The 17,710-nt window shown below is 43.9% G+C and overlaps 1 protein-coding gene across 3 annotated transcripts in view; it reads left to right on the top strand.

Annotated features, from left to right (window-relative positions):
- The window catches only part of JARID2 (jumonji and AT-rich interaction domain containing 2), a 258,350-nt gene that overhangs the window by 133,684 nt on the left and 106,956 nt on the right, over positions 1-17,710 (top strand). Inside the window, exon 1 of one of the 3 annotated variants that reach the window (XM_041770262.1) lies at positions 12,226-12,414. The exons of the other annotated variants lie outside the window; for them this stretch is intronic. Within the exon in view, the coding sequence (XP_041626196.1) occupies positions 12,348-12,414 (67 nt within the window). The 5' untranslated portion in view covers positions 12,226-12,347. Of the gene's footprint in view, positions 1-12,225; positions 12,415-17,710 lie in introns of those variants that run through there. 3 annotated transcript variants of the gene reach the window in all.

The raw sequence follows: 17,710 nt of genomic DNA, 5'->3' as shown, positions 1-17,710 counted from the left end.
AAATAGAAGTATGCAGTGAATGTAATTTATGGTGTATTCCTTTTTTTTCTTTTTTTTCCTGGACAGCCTTCTCTCTAGAAGATGTACATCTGCACATGGCTTTTATGCCCCTCTCCCTTCTTTACAATTTAAATAAGACAGGTGCTGGGCTGCTTTATTCAACAGGTGTAGCACCAGCCATGAAGGAAACTTGGTTCCCCCTCCCGCGCCCCATTTTTTGGCTTTTTTTTCCCTATGGTTTCAGGGGACAAGATGCTGAGATCAGAAGCAGGAGCTTGACATTGATTTATTATCATGTTCGTTACTGTCTCTGTGCCTCACACTTCAGTCTGTTGATGGAGAGCCCACTGTGATTGTGTTGTGGGGTCTGAGAAATTTCCACCTTCCTGAGTTGTCTGACTGCCAAACCTGTACCATCACTTCCACCCAAAGCCCCCAGAGAGGTATGTGGACATGAGCATAATGCCGGCATCGTCTTTTCATCCTTCCTTCTGCTCCCTGGCCTCAGCCTCCTCAGGCCATGCAAAGGCGCCTTTGCTAGCACTTTGCACATTCTGCAGCCTATTCTTGCTGCTCCTACCCTCCTGGGGTCGCTCTTTATGGACAACTTCCAAGGGAATAGGTTAAGATTGCCATCAAGTGGCTGCTCTTGGTAGTGGATGGGAGGATCCTGGCCCTTGGCGCTGGCCGACTCCACAGACCTTCTGCTCCAGATTCTTAGCTCCTTTGTGAAAAATCCGCAAGCTCAAGCCTGCTGTGCCTGAGGACTTGATCGCTGGGGTAGCCCCAGAGAGCTCAGAGCATTACTATCTTGTACATTTTCAAGGACAGGCTCTTCTATGAACCCGAACCGCACCTTTCTGTGGGTCGTGGACTCCGGAGCAGGCTCACTTGCAGTGGCCTGAGCTCAGGGCCCTGGAGCTGTGAGCACAGATGATCTAGGCTTGCTGGGGAGAACTGCCATGTATTCAGCCTCCCGCCAGCTCCAGCCCCAGGAGGCCACTGCCCTCCAGCTCCGCTCCGGGAAATTGGCAGGGAGGATTGTGCTGTCATCCCCGAAAGGATGGCATTGTGGTCCCACCAAGGGAGAAGAGCGCTTGCACACATGACTTGGACATTCCGTTTGGCTCCTGTTCCTTGTTTCCCAGCTCTGTAAATGGAGTAATAATTTCTTTCTCAGAGGCTATATTCTTAGGATTAATGAGATGATTTATTTAAAATCCTTAATATCTGGCAGGGAGCAAGCATTCAAAGGGTAATTGTGATTGAGGTTCTAGATACACGTTACCTAACTACTTCCCCTAAGAGCGGTAGCCATGTGCTAAAAGTGCATGCATCAGGGACTGTATTAAAAAATCCGCGTGCCCCCATTCCCTGGGCCTGGATGCCATCATCCTGTAATTAAGACATGGAGCACAGAAACTCTGACTGAGCGAGGAGGAAGTATGAACCCTGTGTGGTTGTCCTCACTAGGTCATTTCTCAGTGGTGTTGGGAAGACCTCTCCTACTTATAGCAATAGCAGGAGTTAGGTTTGCGTATGTGGGGTGCCCCGGCTGGTACGCAGAGCTCATGATTTGTGTTGTCTCTGAGGTTTCTGAGCTGGCTCGTGGTCTGTGGAAGAAGATGGATCTGGGCCAGCTGGATTGGAGGGCGAGAGGCTGGGAGGCAGGCAAAGGGAGAAAGTGACTATGGGAACACATTAGCATGGCAGTGCAACATCAGGTTAGGGTCTAGGGAAGAAGGTTCTAGGGCTTCTATATTTACAGCAGGTTCTGAGAAGCGATGGAAGCTATGTTACGTAACCACTCACATCAGAACCTGTCAAATCATTAAACCACAATTCCTGGATTTTAGCCACTTAAAGCAATATTGGATGCATCACAAAAAATTGATATATTGTTGTGAGCATTGACGTCATTGTAGCTCTAGCTGTACAAGTAACTGGGTCCCAATGGGAGCAGGTTACTTAGGTCAAATGGAACACTTGAGACCTCCCTTTGTCCCATTTGGTTCTGTTTCAGTGATGAGTGATCAGCTCATGTTTATGGCCTGTTTCAGGTTTTCTTCCTAATTGGCCAGATCCTATCCTGTGCGGTTGGGGTAGGAAACATTTGGATCCTTTTGTATAACTTGGGGGGGTGTGTGAAAAGGGGGAATGTGAAAAGATAAACAAATGGACAGGCCTCCTCTGTGACTCCTCGAAGCTCACCTGCATATAGTAATGAATTCAGGGTGATAGTTTCTTTCTGGATGTCTCCTCAGGGTGTGTGTGTGTTTGTAGGAGCTAGCAGTGAGCCCAGAATCATCTGTGTGTGGGTTTACACCTTTTTTGTGTGCCTCTAACCTGGGGAGTGGCAACATGCACGTCTAACTCTGAAAAATTCCATGTGGCTTGTTCGTGAGGATTAATTGGTGATTGCTGGTCTTTTACCATTGAGCTATATCAAGATTGCCTAAAATCCTTGATGATAAAAACCACCTTTTGGGGTAATTGCTTTGCAAAGAGTTTTCTCTATAGTTTCTGGTTTACTGAATAAGCTCGTGGCTTTTTTATAAATGGTTCTAACCTGTGATTTTCCCTTTTCCCCACGTCTGAAAGCTAGACTGATTACACCAGGAGCCATCTGCTGCTGAACTGGAGGGGGTTTGTCAGCTTGCTGTTCCATTTGCTCCCCTCTTCTTTTCACCCCGCTGCCTGGGAAGATGTCCGGGTCTGTCTGACTTGCCTTGGTTACTGGGTCTGAGCTTGGGTGGAGGACAGCAGAGAGACATAGACTGCTGCTGCCCACAGACATGGTCCTGGTGACTTGAGAACCTGTAGATGTAGAACTTTGCACAATGATGGGAATGCTCTGTATCTGCATTGTCATTACGGTAGCCACTAGCCTAGCCGTTTAGGAGTCCATGAGTCCTTGATACCTAGCTGGTCTGATTAGATTGAGTTTAAAAACCAAACCAAACAAAACATACGAGGCTACAGGCTACCTACCACAAGAACAAGTGTAGCTACAGAGACAGGATGAGCATAGCGGTCACATTCTTAGCCTTTTGTTCTCAAGCTCTATCTTTTGTTGTTGTTTTGGGCAGGAGGTGGTTCTAGGTAGCCAGTGTAGTTCAATTTAGAAGCATTCTTTTAGCTTCTTTAATGGTATGTCATTTATAGAGGCAGTGGCAACTGAGTGAAAACACATGCCTGTTTAGTTCACATGCCTTTGAGTGTGTTGGGCAATTAAAAAAAATATTATTCATATGGGGGGGGGAGCAGAGATCCTGGGATCATAACCTGAGCTGAAGGCAGACAGCCACTGAGCCACCCAGGCCTTCCTGTGTTGGGCAATTTGAAAACACTTGTGGCCTGTGGTATCAATATCACGGTATTCACATTATCCCTGGCTTCAGTACAGCAATGTATTACTAGTGTCAACGTTGTCATTGTCTGCTGTTCTTTACTTGATCCTTGTTTTTTGTTAGCTCCATGTGAGTCCACGTTTCATATAAAATTTTTTTAAGTAGGCTCCACACCCCATGTGGAGTCCATCGCGGGGCTTGAACTCCTGCCCCTGAGATCAAGACTTGAGCTGATACAATAGTCCGACGCCTCACTGAATGATCCACCCAGGTGCCCTATATGACTTCTTTCATCGAGTACTATTTTTTGTGATCAGTACTACTTCTTTCCAGCAACACACCCACCTTCCTGTGGTACCGTTTAAGTAGTTGTTAAGATTCCTTTTTCACTGTATTATTAACATTAATTGTAGAAAATGTGGAAATTTCAGAAAACTAGGAAGATTGCCACTGGAGAGAATTCTATCTCTTTTTTCTTTCTCTTTTTCTTCTCTTCTCTTCTCTTCTCTTCTCTTCTCTTCTCTTCTCTTCTCTTCTCCTCTTCTTTCTCTTCTCTCTTCTCTTCTCTTCTCTTCTCTTCTCTTCTCTTCTCTTCTCTTCTCTTCTCTTCTCTTCTTTTTTCCTTTTCTTTTCCAGTTTGTTTAATCTCCTCTGGTCTACATTCTTTACATTTTTTTCTTTCTTTTCCTTTTCCTTTTTCCTTTCCTCTCTCCAGCTTGTTTTATCTCCTCTGGTCTAATTTCTTTACACTTACATATTTTAAAACTCCATTGAATGTTTCATGCAGTAGAATCTCTGCAATTTAAAGCATTGTGAGTCTTTTCCTCATGTTACCAAGATTTGGAGAATGTGATTTTTGTTTTTCCTCTTTAAAACGTGTAAAGCTTAAATTATGTTCCATATGCAGCATTAGTTGTCAGTATGGCACATGAAACCTTGAAGGAAAATGCCATGGAGAACACAGACAGAATTGTTAACGTGATCAATGTAGTTCCTTTTTTTTTTTTTTTTTTTTAAGGATTTTATGTATTTATTCATGAGAGACACACAGAGAGAGAGAGAGAGAGAGAGAGAGGCAGAGACATAGGCATGTGGGTCTCGATCCTAGCACCCCCAGATCACTCCCTGAGCCAAAGGCTCAACCACTGAGCCACCCAGGTGTCCCATGTAGTTCCGCTTTGTGAAGAAGGTGGAAGGATTACAGTAAAATTTTGGCTGTTATATGAACATGGTAGTAAAGAAATGAATTCATCTAAGTTAGCAGGGTATAAAAGGCAAATCTTTGAGGAAGACTCAAGAGTTTTATAGACTGGAAGAAGTCACTGACTCTAAAGCAAAGGACTTTAATATTGAAATTAATAAAGGGATTAAAGTCAAGAGAAAACAGTGTAAAGGTTATTGAGTGTTAAATAGTGTTCATAAAATTCTTTCGCCTGAAAATTTGAAGGTTAGATCTTTTTCCCAAGGGAAAAATTCATGGGGCGCTGGAGTGGCATAGTTGGTTAAGCATCTGACTGTTGATTTCTGCTCGTCGTGATTTCTGCTCAAGTCGTGATCTCAGAATCATGAGATTGAGCCCCGTGTCAGGCTCCATGTTCCATGGGGAGTCTGCCAGAGATTCTTTCTCTCCTCTGTCCCTCCCTACACACTCAAACATATTCTCTCCTTAAAGTCTTCAAAATTAGGATTTTTTCTTTAAATCAGTGCATGCTGAAAAAGCAGTGTATTATAAATTACATGATATGTTCTTAGCCAAATACTTGTAAATACAAAGAGATAATTCTTGACAACTCTTCTTTGGGAAGAAAGGGGTGTGATTCAATGCTTGGAGGTTGTGAAACGGGGCCTCCAAAGTGAGAGAGTGTCAGGCTATGGAGGCCCGAAATGCCTTCTTTGAACAATATTGGGTCTCAGCTATTTTCTCTAGGCCCATGCTAGAGGGTACTTTGAGGGTTCTTAAGATAAGCAAGACTAAATCCTCTTTTTTTAAAGATGTTATTTATTTATTCATTAGAGAGACACAGAGGAGGCAGAGACATACACAGAGGGGAGCCTGATGTGGGACTTGATCCCAGAACACTGGGATCACGACCTGAGCTGAAGGCAGATGCTCAACTACTAAGCCACCAGGTGCGCCCCCCGCCCTTTTTTAAACAGCAAAAAACCCACAGATTTATGTTTTCTCCATACCCACAGTCCTGAGATCAAGAGTCATATACTCCTCGAACTGAGCCAGCCAGGCACCCCAAGACTAAATCCTTTTGGTCAGAGAAAATGGCAGTTGGGTAGATGTTTGCTCATCACTGGGTATTAGCACCTGCAGAGCAGAAGGTGGGTGTCCCCTGAAGTCTGCCAGGAGGAGGAGCAGGGGCTTTCTAGGAAGACAAAGAGGAGAGACTATTCCAAAATACATGTAACAGCATGTACAAAGTCAGGCTTGATGGATCAAGTTAAGACAATATATCAGTTGCCATATACACAGGAGCAAGTTACCTCTGGGCCTTTATGCACCATCATGGGGTGCCATCAGGTTGGAAAACCAAAGCACTGTTAGTTAGTCTACTGTATGTCTTAGGAAGCTGATGTAAAAACTAACCTTTTCTTTTCTTTTCTTTTCTTTTCTTTTCTTTTCTTTTCTTTTCTTTTCTTTTCTTTTCTTTTCTTTTCTTTTCTTTTCTTTTCTTTTCAGATTTTATTTTTAAGTAGTCTCTACATCCAACATGGGTCTCAAACTCACAACCCTGAGATCAAGAGTTACATGCTTCACCTACTGAGCCAGCTGGGTGCCACTTATTTTTTTTAATTGGGTGTAAATAGAATTTGAACCAGTAAAAGGAGCAAAAAAATTGTTAAAGTATGTTGAAATCTTTGCACATAAATGTTTTCTCTGATTAATACCCTAGTATCACTTTCTAGAAGGGAGCTTGCTGAATTACAAACTTTTAAGAGTTGGCATTTATCACCAAGTTACTCTCTAGAAATATTTTTTCAGTTCGTTCCCACATAGCAGCTTAAGGGAGTGTGGGTTTTGTCAGAATCAGATTTGAGGAGATTGACGATGCTTCAGTTGTGACCTGAGTCAGCTCTTTAGTTCTTCTTAAACCTAGTTTTCCATTATTCAGTGTTCTTAAGTAGGTCAAATGACCAGGTTGTAATTCTGGTTGAATTTTGGATGCTTCTGCAGGTCGTGTTTTCAGAATAGTGTCAACACTGTTAATATTCTCCAACTTGGCATCATTTCTGTGTTTACCTTTTTATAAATGCATTACCCAAATCATTAAAAAAAAAAAAAAAGATTTTGTTTATTTATTTGAGAGACTGAGTGAGTGAGAGAGAGCACACACGAGCAGGGTCAGAGGAAGAGGGAGAAGCAGACTCCTGCTGAGCAGGGAGCCTGATGTGGGACTTGATCCCAGGACCCCAGGATCATTACCTGAGCTGGAAGCAGATGCTTAACTGCCTGAGCCACCCAGGCACACCTACCCAAGTCATTTAAAAAATATATTGAATAAAGCCGAAGCATATTTTATCTTGTGTCTTTTTTACAACCAAATAATTAAAAGTATATATTTGACAAAAATTTCTGTAATTCATTAGCACAGAGTTTATTAAGGCATAGAGGTAGCTCTTATGAATTGCTTACTATATACCACCAACCCTTTTACATATATAATTAATTTAATGCCTTAATTTAACCAACTATTGTCCTTACATGTAATTAACAGAGGGAGGACACAGGACTTTCCTCAGTTCTCCCCTGAAGTTCAGACACTTAATGAAGAGTAGGATTAGAACCAGGCAGCCTTGTCCAAAGTGTGCTGTGTGTGTTATGAGTCATCAAGGTTCTTAGTGCTAGATGTTGACCAAATCTTTTTTTTTTTTTAATTAAAAAACCAAAACCTGTTGGAATATTGTCCTTTCTAGTAAGTTATTAATTTGAACTTCTGGTTTAATTGTAGTCCCATTTCATTGGTATTAATGACTAAATCCGTAGCAACTGACTTTCACTAGTTGATATACAGTCACCCTGCCTCAATCTCTGTATTGTGTTCTTGTAATTATTGGTATTATTTTATAATTGTACAGCGTGGCTTTGAAGTCACATTGGCTATAGGGCCAGCCACATGTATTATACAGTTGAACACTGTTGGTGCTTCAGGAATTACCAAGCCCTCTTGGAAAGAGTCCAAGTCAGGCTCTGTGTGTACTACTTCTGCTTGGTGTATTGCTAGTGTATTAACTTTTATTTAAATAGAATGCTGACAAGTAATGTTTATTACTATGTTGGCTGCTGCAGAAGGCCTGCACTTAGATGATATTTTCGAAAATCAAATATTAGCACTGTGGATCACCTTTTTGCATTGGCTTATCATAACATAGGTGATATGATCAATATTATTCAGCCCAAATAACATACGTACTTTAGGAGTACATGGTGAATTCAGTGTGATCATGAAAACTCACTATTTCCTGTATGAAATTCTCAGATTCTATAATCTTGTACACCTTGTCTCACACATGGCAACCCACTCCACCCTACTCCTCCTTTGTAAGAAATTTTTTTTTATTTGGATTGATAAGGTGCCACTTTTTGTATGCAATAATTTACATAGGTGGCAGGAAATTGGGGAGCTTTTGGAAGCAGATCATGGGAGTTAAGGAGTATTTGGTGATTTGTCCCTACTTTGTTAAGGCTTGTCTTTCCTTTTATGAGTTAGGTCCCGGCTCTCAAGGTGAGCTGACTTCCTTGATTGGATACATGAATAAAACAAGCCTTAATGCTTATGAAGCAGATTCTTTAATTAATCTGCACAACACTATTAGATACCCAAATTTGATGAAGATGTGCAAGTGAATTGCTCTCTCACATTTTATCCAAATCCTAGATTGGGGTTTGCTCTATTCCTTTATTTTTTTAAAATGTTGAGTGCAGCTGGTGGGCTGCTGGACTTTGCCAACTTGGAGGTCATGAAAAGGTTGTACACGCAGGTAGGTCCTTAGTTCTGAAGCTCTCAGAAGCAAAATATGTCCTCAGATGTCCTGGTGTTTAGGTGATAATTAGGTGGATGGTGGCTATGGTAGCTGGCTGGCTACACAGTGTTTCTTAGGATAGGAGACCCTTCCTGAAATAGCAATTGGTGTACCTTTTTCTCTAGAGTCCTAGATCTTTATATTTAAGCATTTGGAGATTACAATGATGCATTGCTGGTGCAAACGCCAAAATTGATGGCTGCTTTGGAAACCATTTTGCTGTTAACTTGTAAATTTGTGTTTGCATATTCAAGGATTTCTAACAGTTCCACTTCTAGGTATGTATCCCAGAGAAACTCCAGTGCATGCTTTCCAGGGGGGCAAGCAGAAGTCTGCACCATGGTTTGTGATAGCAACAAGCTGGCAATGCTTAGATGCCCTTGGATGAGATCATTAGAATGTGGAATATTCATACAGTGGAGTGTGATGAACAACAGTGAAAATAAGCAAAGAATAAGCAAAAACGATGATTCATGATCTTAGTAACCCAATGTTGAGTTTGGGGGAAAACAAATCCCCTGAGACTTAACACTGAGCTATACCCTTTAAAAATTAATTAATTAATTAATTAATTAATGAGAGTGCTAGTGCAGGTGGGGAGCAGGTCAGAGGGGGAGAGGCAGAGAATCTGAAGCAGTCTCCCCATTGAGCACTGAGTCCCACGCAGGGTCAGATTCCAGGACCCTGAGTTCATGACCTAAGGCACAACCAAGGTTTGGGATGCTTAACTCACTGAGCCCCTCACCTCCTCCTGCCGCTGCCCCACCACAGCAATAAGTCCATAATAAAGCACAGATAGATATGCTTAAGTTAAAAAATAATGAAGTAGGGTAGGTAGAAGCATATAGACAGTGTTTTAGTAACTGGTTTTGGCTGTTTGGCTTATAGGTATTCTTTATATTAAACTAAAACAGGAAGACTGATGTGGATGACATTTGGCGGAGGGTGTCTTCATTTAAAACTTGGAACTTGCTCTGATCCTTGAAGGTTGAAACTGAGTTGATAGTACCGTCCGTCACACCACCTTGTAATGAAGGGAAACCTTTCTCCCCCTGCCGCTCACTACCCTCTTGCTCAGAATTTCAGGATTGAACCTTGTCATTTTATTCAGAAACAGGACACAGTTTTCAACTATTGCATGTCCTTCCAAAGCTGCTGTTAATCCATCTATCTGGTACTTTTGATGGGTTTCCTCTTTGGTAAATCAGCATTTTGTCCAAACAGTCCAAAACCTGCACCTGCTGAAGCCAACAGGCAAGTTTTTCAGCTCTTTTCATGACCCAGCAGCAGAGCACAGGTCACAGTGGACACACAAGTCTAATGGAGCATGTATTTTAGGGAATATGGAATGCGTGATCAGATCCTGAAGGTGGTCTTGGAAGAAAAAGCAGTCTGGGCCAGCACTCCTTTAGATTCTCTCTCTCTCTCTCTTTTTTTCTTAAGATTTTATTTATTTATTCATGAGAGACAGAGAAAGGCAGAGACATAGGCAGAGGAAGAAGCAGGCTCCCTTTGGGGATCCTGACTTGGGACTCCATCCCTAGACCCCTGGGATCATGCCCTGAGCCAAAGGCAGACGGTCAACTACTGAGACACCCAGGTTCCTTCGAGGTCTTCTCTTTTTAAATTTAAGTACCTCATTATTTTTCAGACAATGGGAAGAGGAAGAAACAGGGAAGTCAGGGAGAGTAGAGATGAAGAATAAAGCAGACACCGCTTACCTGGGATGGGCTGATGATCGCTGTGTATGCTCTCATGTTGGAGGCATCAGAGCCGGGGATGTCAGGGATGGCCAGTATCCAAATGTGGTCCATCAAGCTGTGTTTCTGGCCAGTTATTTTAGGTCTTGTGGTTCCTGCTTTCGTCCTTACCTTTTCTCAGAATTACCATACCATTTTTCCAGTTCTACATTGGGTGCTTTTGATTAGTGAAGGCGCCAAAAGACAAGTCCCAGTAGAAAGAAGAGGAAAAAAGCCAAATACTCATCCCTTAAATGTCCTTTAATTGACTGTGCATGACTTATGCTGTGGTGGGGTACATGCCAAACTGTTGTTCAACATTATAGGAATATACCACACCGGAGACAGCTGAATGAGGGTCTGCTCTGTGGGCTCATACGGAGCATGATGGAATTGGACAGGGATTTTCTATCCCTGAGACTTCGGCTGGGAATTGTATCATGAGGTGGTTCTGGTAGGTTAGCTTACCCCATCCCCAAATAACCTCAGGATTCTTGGATGACCTTCTGTTGAGACCTTATAAGGAGCTCTGATCTTGGTTAAAAGCCATACCTGCATAAGCCTCAGTTTGCACATTTGTAAAGTGGGGGATATTTTACTAGATTGTCTCTAAGGCCCTGCCTGTAATTGATTTTCAAATGGTGGAGAGCAAGGACAAGTCACAAAAGACCATCACCAACCTTGTGATATATATATATATATTTTATTCTTTTATTTTTTTATTTTTCCCCCCATTTTAAAGTGAGGCAGGTAGATATGCTCTGTGATTCAGGCGACAGAAGACTGTCATCGTGGAAAGCATAATTACCAGCACTGGGTAGCTGTTAGATGCCGTGAGCAAAGCTGGCCTCAGCTTTGAGGGTTTTTATGAGGTCTAAGTAAGTTAAAACTTAGGAGTGGCTCATTCAGTGGTTAAACAACAAGTAACCAAAAGTAATAGTAAGGGGCATTCTTTTCCCAGCTTCCTTGGATGCATCTGAGGTAAAACTTTAAATTTAGCATGTGGGTTCTTTGATGGCATGCCACCACTCCCCCCTCATTGGAAAAGCATAAAGAGTAGAGTGTGGGATGGTGTTCAGAGCATGTGTTTTGGACATTATAATTGCCAGCTGAAGTTCAAAAGCTTTGAAAGAATTGACTTTTAAAATCAAATAGCTTTATGACAAATGAAGGGAGATGCATGCTCCAGCAATCGGGGCCAGGGAGCTGGCCAGCCTTGTTGGATTCTTGCCTCCACCCCCCCCCCCCCCCCCCCCAGCAGCTGCCAGGCCACAGAGCCTGTTCTGTGACAGATCCTCCAGAAACAATGAGGAGAAACAGTTTCTGTGTTATTAGATGAGATGAATTTACGTGTGTGGGGGAGGGCCGTCCGTGTGCTGGGGGCAGGGAGGGCGGCGGTGGCCCTGGCGGTCATCACAGGAGTAATAAAGCACCCTGGTAGCCAGGATTGGAAGGAGAGGAGGGGAAAGAAGGGAGGGGATGAAGGGGAGGAGAGGGAGGAAAGGAAGGGGAGGGCTGGAGGAGGAGCCTGTGGAGCGAAATTTCTGCAGTCTGTCTGGATCACTGCCCAGGTCTCCCAGCCAAAAAAACAAATAAAAATAAATAAAAGGCAAGTGCTGAATGACACAGATTATGATATTAAAAAGGGATGCCATTGAAAATGTGCCACCGACCCCCATTCCTTGCCTTGTGTAGGGGTGGAATGTGTTCATGGAGGGGGGGCAGTCTGGCAGACGTGTGGACCATCAAACTGACTGCCCCCATCAGAGGTGTCCTGTCTTTCCCCTCCACAACCCCCCTCCCCCTCAGAAATTCTCAAACAAGGATTCGCCTGCATTGCAGATTGGGGGGAATTGGAATTGCCTTGCCTGGATAGAGAAAAGCCAGTCGCTCTTTTGCGACCCCCCCCCCCCCCCATCAGGAGGGAGGAAGAGCGCCCCCCGACCCCTCCTCTTTGGGGTTGGGTTCCCTCCCCTGCACATAAATAACCTCCCCTCCTTGGCGCCTCCCCTCCCCCTGGGCCCGGGGCTGCGGCCGTCCTATTGCCGCGCGGAATCTGCACCGCCGGAATCTGCAGCCCCGCCGCCTGCTTATTACGTACAGGGGAGGATTGTTGACAAGTGCTCTGGAGCCTGCCTCGCCGCACTCGCCCTCCCTCCTCCCTCCCTCCCTCCCTGTGTCCCTTCTTCCTCTCTGTCTCTCTCTCTGCAATGATCCGGCTCTGAGGATGGCTGCTCCACGGGTCTGTCAGGTGCAGTTTTTGGTGGCTTATCTTGAGGAACCTGGGATAGAAGGTCTGTTCCTATAAATAAAATAAAAAAAACAAATAGCTCTAGGTTTGTTTCAGGCTGCTATGGCTTTTGTTGGGGAGAAATAGGCCTTTTGTGGTTTTTTTTCCTCCTGCTGGGGTCCTGATTAAATCCATTATGGATGGCAAGGTGCTAGATAGATCTCTCTCTCTCTCTCTCTCTCTCTGTAAAAAAAAAAAAAGTGTTGCAATTGCTTAATATTAATATTCTTTCAGCTTTGGTACCCTCCCTGGGGGCAGTGGTGGCTCCTGCAAAGGCACTGTGGAAATTTACAAGAGAGAATTAATGTCGTTCTTAAAGCATTCAGCTCTGTTGACCATTTTGGCCAAATCTGCAGTTTTAGCCAGGCTTGTATGAATTTAGAGATTTCTCTGGGGACTGAATGCCATCCAGCTATGGCTGGTCCCTTTATTTTATTGCCAGTTTATGTGATCATTTCCCAGCATTTAAAAATAGATGTTTGATTAAAGTTAATTAGTTCATCCTCAACACAGCTCTGGTTTCCTTTATCAGCAGCATGCATGGCTTCCTTTCCTTTAATACTTCCTATGTCTTGTCTTCCTTCCTCGATAGATGGAGGAAACTGAGGCACGGACGTGGATACTAGGTGATTCTAGGTCAGCCCTGAGAGCTTGAAACTCCGAGTGCTCTGGATTTTTCTCCCACCCCTCACGCATTAATCTGTGTTTGCATTACCAGATGTAAACACAAATGAATTTTAGGAGCTATCAATTTTAGATCTTTGCAGAATCTGTGGCCGCGTTCCTAGAGTTCTGCTTTTTGTGTTGCTTCCATTAGATTTCAGTACGAGAAAGAATGTTGCTCTGAGAGGTAGTAGGCCTCTCTGCACTTGCTTGTTGTCTGTCAGTAGCTTTCTGTTTCTTTCTTTCTGTTTTTTTTTTTCTTTATACCCTCTAAGAGTCCACTTAATTCTTTCTTAATCTATTCATCTGAAAAGTGGGTGTGCAGTGTGATTTGTGCAGGTGAGGTAATAATGAGAGCCCTCGGAGACTTCTGTGCCTGCCAGTCATGCTACAAGCACAACAGAATCCAGAACTTATGTGGGGTCCATTTTTATTGTATTAGGGAATAAAAGCTGCCAGAAAGGCTTTAGGGTTAAGGGTGTGGCTCTTACCCACAAATTGTGATGTTAGTCAGGACACAGTATTTGGCGTTGTGCCTGTTTATCAGCACAGACTAGTACCCAGACTCATAACTTTATGGAGTTTGTTGATTTGAGTTGAAGCCAGCTTTGCTTAACTTTGTAGAGACTTGCTAATATTTGAGCGCCTGTGTCTTTGGGTAACTCGTCTGTGGGGTAATTGTAGTGATGATATGGAGCTTTAAAGATAAATACACATGCATGTGGTGATCACTGAAAGGTAGACTTTCCCTAGCTCTCTGAGAACTTGCTGCTTATTATATGGAAATCTCTCTTTGAGAAGTGCAAATTCCATGATTAGGGGGAAAAATCTGATTTTTGGTGCATCCAGTTATTTGGAGGTAAAACTTGGGATGGGTTGGTTTCATTTATCTAAGGGAATGTCTGAAAATGCCCTGTGTTTACCTCTACCATGTGTGATGGCATTGTTCTGCAGCTCCGTCTCCACACCGGCCGAAATCCAGCATCGCCTTTCATCCCTTTTCTTCTGAAGGTGGAATGTGGTTTTTGACCTCTGGAGTGTTCAGTACTGGGCCATTTGTACAGTGGAACCTTTTTACTTACCTGATACAAGCTTGAGTTGCGTGTCCTTGGGGGACTCCAAGGATTCGTGCTTTAGATGAGCACTTATAACTAGGTTCCATGGTGGGCATGCTTTTGACTGGTTTGCCAGCATAAAATCAATAAGGTATTGGAAAGTGGTTTGGGCCCGGAGGAGTTAATAAGGCTTGGGATGGAGGAGTAATTAATGATGGTATGCAAAAGTGGAGGGAGCTCCTCACTGTGGAGCAATGTGGATGTTTCTATTGCAGCAATTACTATTACTATTATCATTATTATTCAAGGTACTCTATGTGTTGTGATGTTTTAAAATTCACAGTGTGGCCAAAGAACTAGTGAAAGGAGGGAGAATCTAAGTAGGGAAGAGCCCATTACCCTAAAGGAGTAAAAGAGTCACTGCAAAATACACTGTAGGTTTTGCCCACCATTATGATCATCAGGTTCCAGTAGCTGCCAGGGCTGGTCCAGAAACTAGAGATCCTGGGTCCTTCCCACTGAGTGGTTTTTGTATCAAATGAAGCCACAACTGTGGCTCTTTGGTGGTGGTTGTTGGAGTCTCTTCATGAGGATTGCTTTCTTTCTTCTTGTGACTCCTGGTCAGGATGTGGGAAGGAGAGGTCTTTTGTCTTTGGGTAGTGCTGTCTCCTTTGGGATTTAGACCTCCAGAACCAGGCCCGTTTCAGCACTAGCAGCAGTGTGGTCACCTTTCCTGTGTTTAATCGTGTCCTGTCTGCTGGCTCATTCCTTTCTGCCTCAAGGTGAGGAAATCCTTTCTGGGCTCAAGGGTCCTGTCTGGTCTGTCTCCAGTGTAGCCACGTGCTTGTTACTGAAATAATCAGAAGAAAAGAATAGAATCAGATCTTTTCCTTGCCCACCCAGTGGGCCCAACTTTTCCCTGGTAATTAATTAGTACTGTGTCAGTTTTTTTTCAGGGAACACCTTTTTTCAAAAACTCAAGCCTGCAAGGCAGGTTCAGAACCAGGGAGGTTTTGTGGGGGAAAGATTGGTGGTGGGAAGAGCTCCTGGGGGATGATCTGTCGGTTTACTTGTTGAGTGTTAAGCTAACAAAAACCTGTGTTGTCTATCTTGGGGCTCTTCTTGAGGGATCGTTGGGGTTATTCTTGGATTCCCCTTCCTTGGTTGCAGTGGCAAATCCCCATAGCTGATTGAGAGGAGACAAAGGGGAGCCCTATCTGCTCAGGGGCCGTCCAGAGGGAAGGGATAATTATTTCCCATAAGCCGAGGTATTAAACCTAAACCACTTCCATTTGTGCTTCATTGACCACGAGTGTGGCAGTGACATCATGCCCCACGACTGTCATTTGTTCTCGTCCACCTCAGCATTTTGATGTGGGGAGCATGTCCGTGGACCAGCCTGGGGCTTGGCTTCACAGACCTCTCTGCACTGCTTACCCCCTTCCCTGGAACCCCAGGATCGATCCATAAAGCTTAGCTACTGACCCAAGTGTGTACATTGGGTTCAGACTCCGTCTTCGTGTTGAACCTGCGAGACTGGCCAGAGCCAGATTTCCCCTGGCATCCCAGAGCAAAACAAGCGCTCCACAGATTTTTCTCTAAAAATTTTGGGTGAAAAATAGAGTTTCTTTTTCACTAGCAATGGCAGCAGACTGTGCATTCCGAATATCACTGAGAGGGTCCTACCTTAGCCAACGGGGCTGTTGTTACAATTTTTCTCTCAACTCAAAGTGTGACAGCCCTCCCCATCCCCCAACACACACACACACACACACACACACACACACACACACACACTGCAGCTGAAAATGAAAGCTCTCTTTGGATGCTTGACTGTTTAATATGTAATGTGATACCTTGTCTCACAATGACGGGGTGACAGACGGGCAGTGGCTGTATAATAGAGAATTACCTTTTGTGCATCTCTTCCACAACAAAGCCAAATACATCAACTCTCCCTGATATGCTAATATGTTTGGTGTGCTCCAGATGTTTTGGAAGCTGGGGAATAGCTTCAAAGGTCTCCTTATTTTTTTCCCCCCTTCTCTTTAACCCGTCTTTAGACACTGCTTTTTGTGAAACAGCAGCGTTCAATTTTTTCCCCTTTGGTTTTATATTCTGTGATGTACGTGTAGCTAATGGGAGGGCTGGTGAAACTTCTTTGTGTGTAAAATATGAAATTATAAGGGCTGCACGTTCTGTGTGTGTGTGTGTGTGTGTGTGTGTGTGTGTGTGTGTGTGACAATGTTAGAAAAGGATTCCCTCCTCTCTCTACACCGGTGTTCTGAAATCTGTAGCTCTCATCGATGCTTAAGCTGGAGTTCTTGAGCTAAACCGGGATCCTTGGCCTTGTTTGTGTTTTGATTTTCCCAGCCCCCCATTTCCCCGTCTCTGTGAAAGCAAGAGGGAGATCATGCTCCTGCATCTTCAGTCTTCAGGACAGAAATTCTTCTTACTCACTGCCTTGCTCTTCCAGGCTTAGAAATGAAACCAGTTTTGGTGTGTTGCTTTGAATTGAAAGCGTTTTCATCTCTTGCTAATTTGGGAAATGGGCCAAAGGGCTCGGTTCTGCGGTACTGGATTCTTTGGGGGTTCTCAGTCTGGGTGCATGGGCACTGCTGCCCGCCGTGGCCCAGTGGTCTCAGGCCTGAGAGTGACAGTGCCCTGCCACTCCTGTCCATGCCTGTCCACTGCTGTTGGCTGGCCAGCACGCTGCCTTCCCCCGCAGTGGTTTGGAATTTTCAACTCATATTTACTGCTTTTGTGAAAGACAATAGACGTGGTTTAATTTAAGTTCAACCTATTGAATATTAATAGAGAGGAACAAATGCTCATGTGGCGAGAAGGGGCTCTCTGGGCCATTCAATTTTCTCCATTTCACCTCCTCTCCCAGTGAAGGTTCCTCGTTGATTGGGGGAGGGGTTTGGGAAAATAAAATCAGCCTGGGTGTTTGGAGGAGGGTACGCTGTTCCGTTATTTCTCATCGACTAAAAATAATAATCCAGAAAAAAATGGATGGCAGGGCTTTGTTAGGGAGAAGAAAAGGCAACACACATTAGCTTGTCTAATGTTCTGATAATTGCCATTCTGCCCTGTGGCATCATATTCCATCTTGCTGACCTGGCTCCTCTGGATTGGGCAGGCAGTATGATTTGGATTAAAACGTTCAAGATGAAATGGGGTAGCTAGTACACTAGAGATGTGAGAGTGGGTGGAGGCAGGGGAGGAGGAGCCGGTGGAGGTGGGCAGAAAAAAAAAAAAAACAAGAAAAGGAAGAAACCCACATTTCTGTCCAGCTGTGTGGACTGCCTAACAAAACTGAGCGTGAGCGTTCTCTGTACAGGATAGAAGTACTCAAAATCACAAGAGTGGATTGCATGCAGAACAAATGGGTCTTGCCTCTCATAAAGGCAGTAGTGAAAGCTGAGCTCCTTCAATTTGCATTGACAAGCAATCATTTCCCTCTGTACAGACCCTTATTTTCCTAATGTGGAAAGGGAATCCGATTTCTCTCTTCAAGTCCTGTAGCCCTTCTCGCTTATCCTTGGAATGGGGGAGACTTTGGAGTCCTCTGAAGATGTT

Source organism: Vulpes lagopus, chromosome 10 (genome assembly GCF_018345385.1).
Source record: "Vulpes lagopus strain Blue_001 chromosome 10, ASM1834538v1, whole genome shotgun sequence".
Taxonomy (NCBI): domain Eukaryota; kingdom Metazoa; phylum Chordata; class Mammalia; order Carnivora; family Canidae; genus Vulpes; species Vulpes lagopus.
The sequence above is the reverse complement of the archived record's forward strand: the minus strand, read 5'-3'. Positions and strand labels throughout refer to the sequence as shown.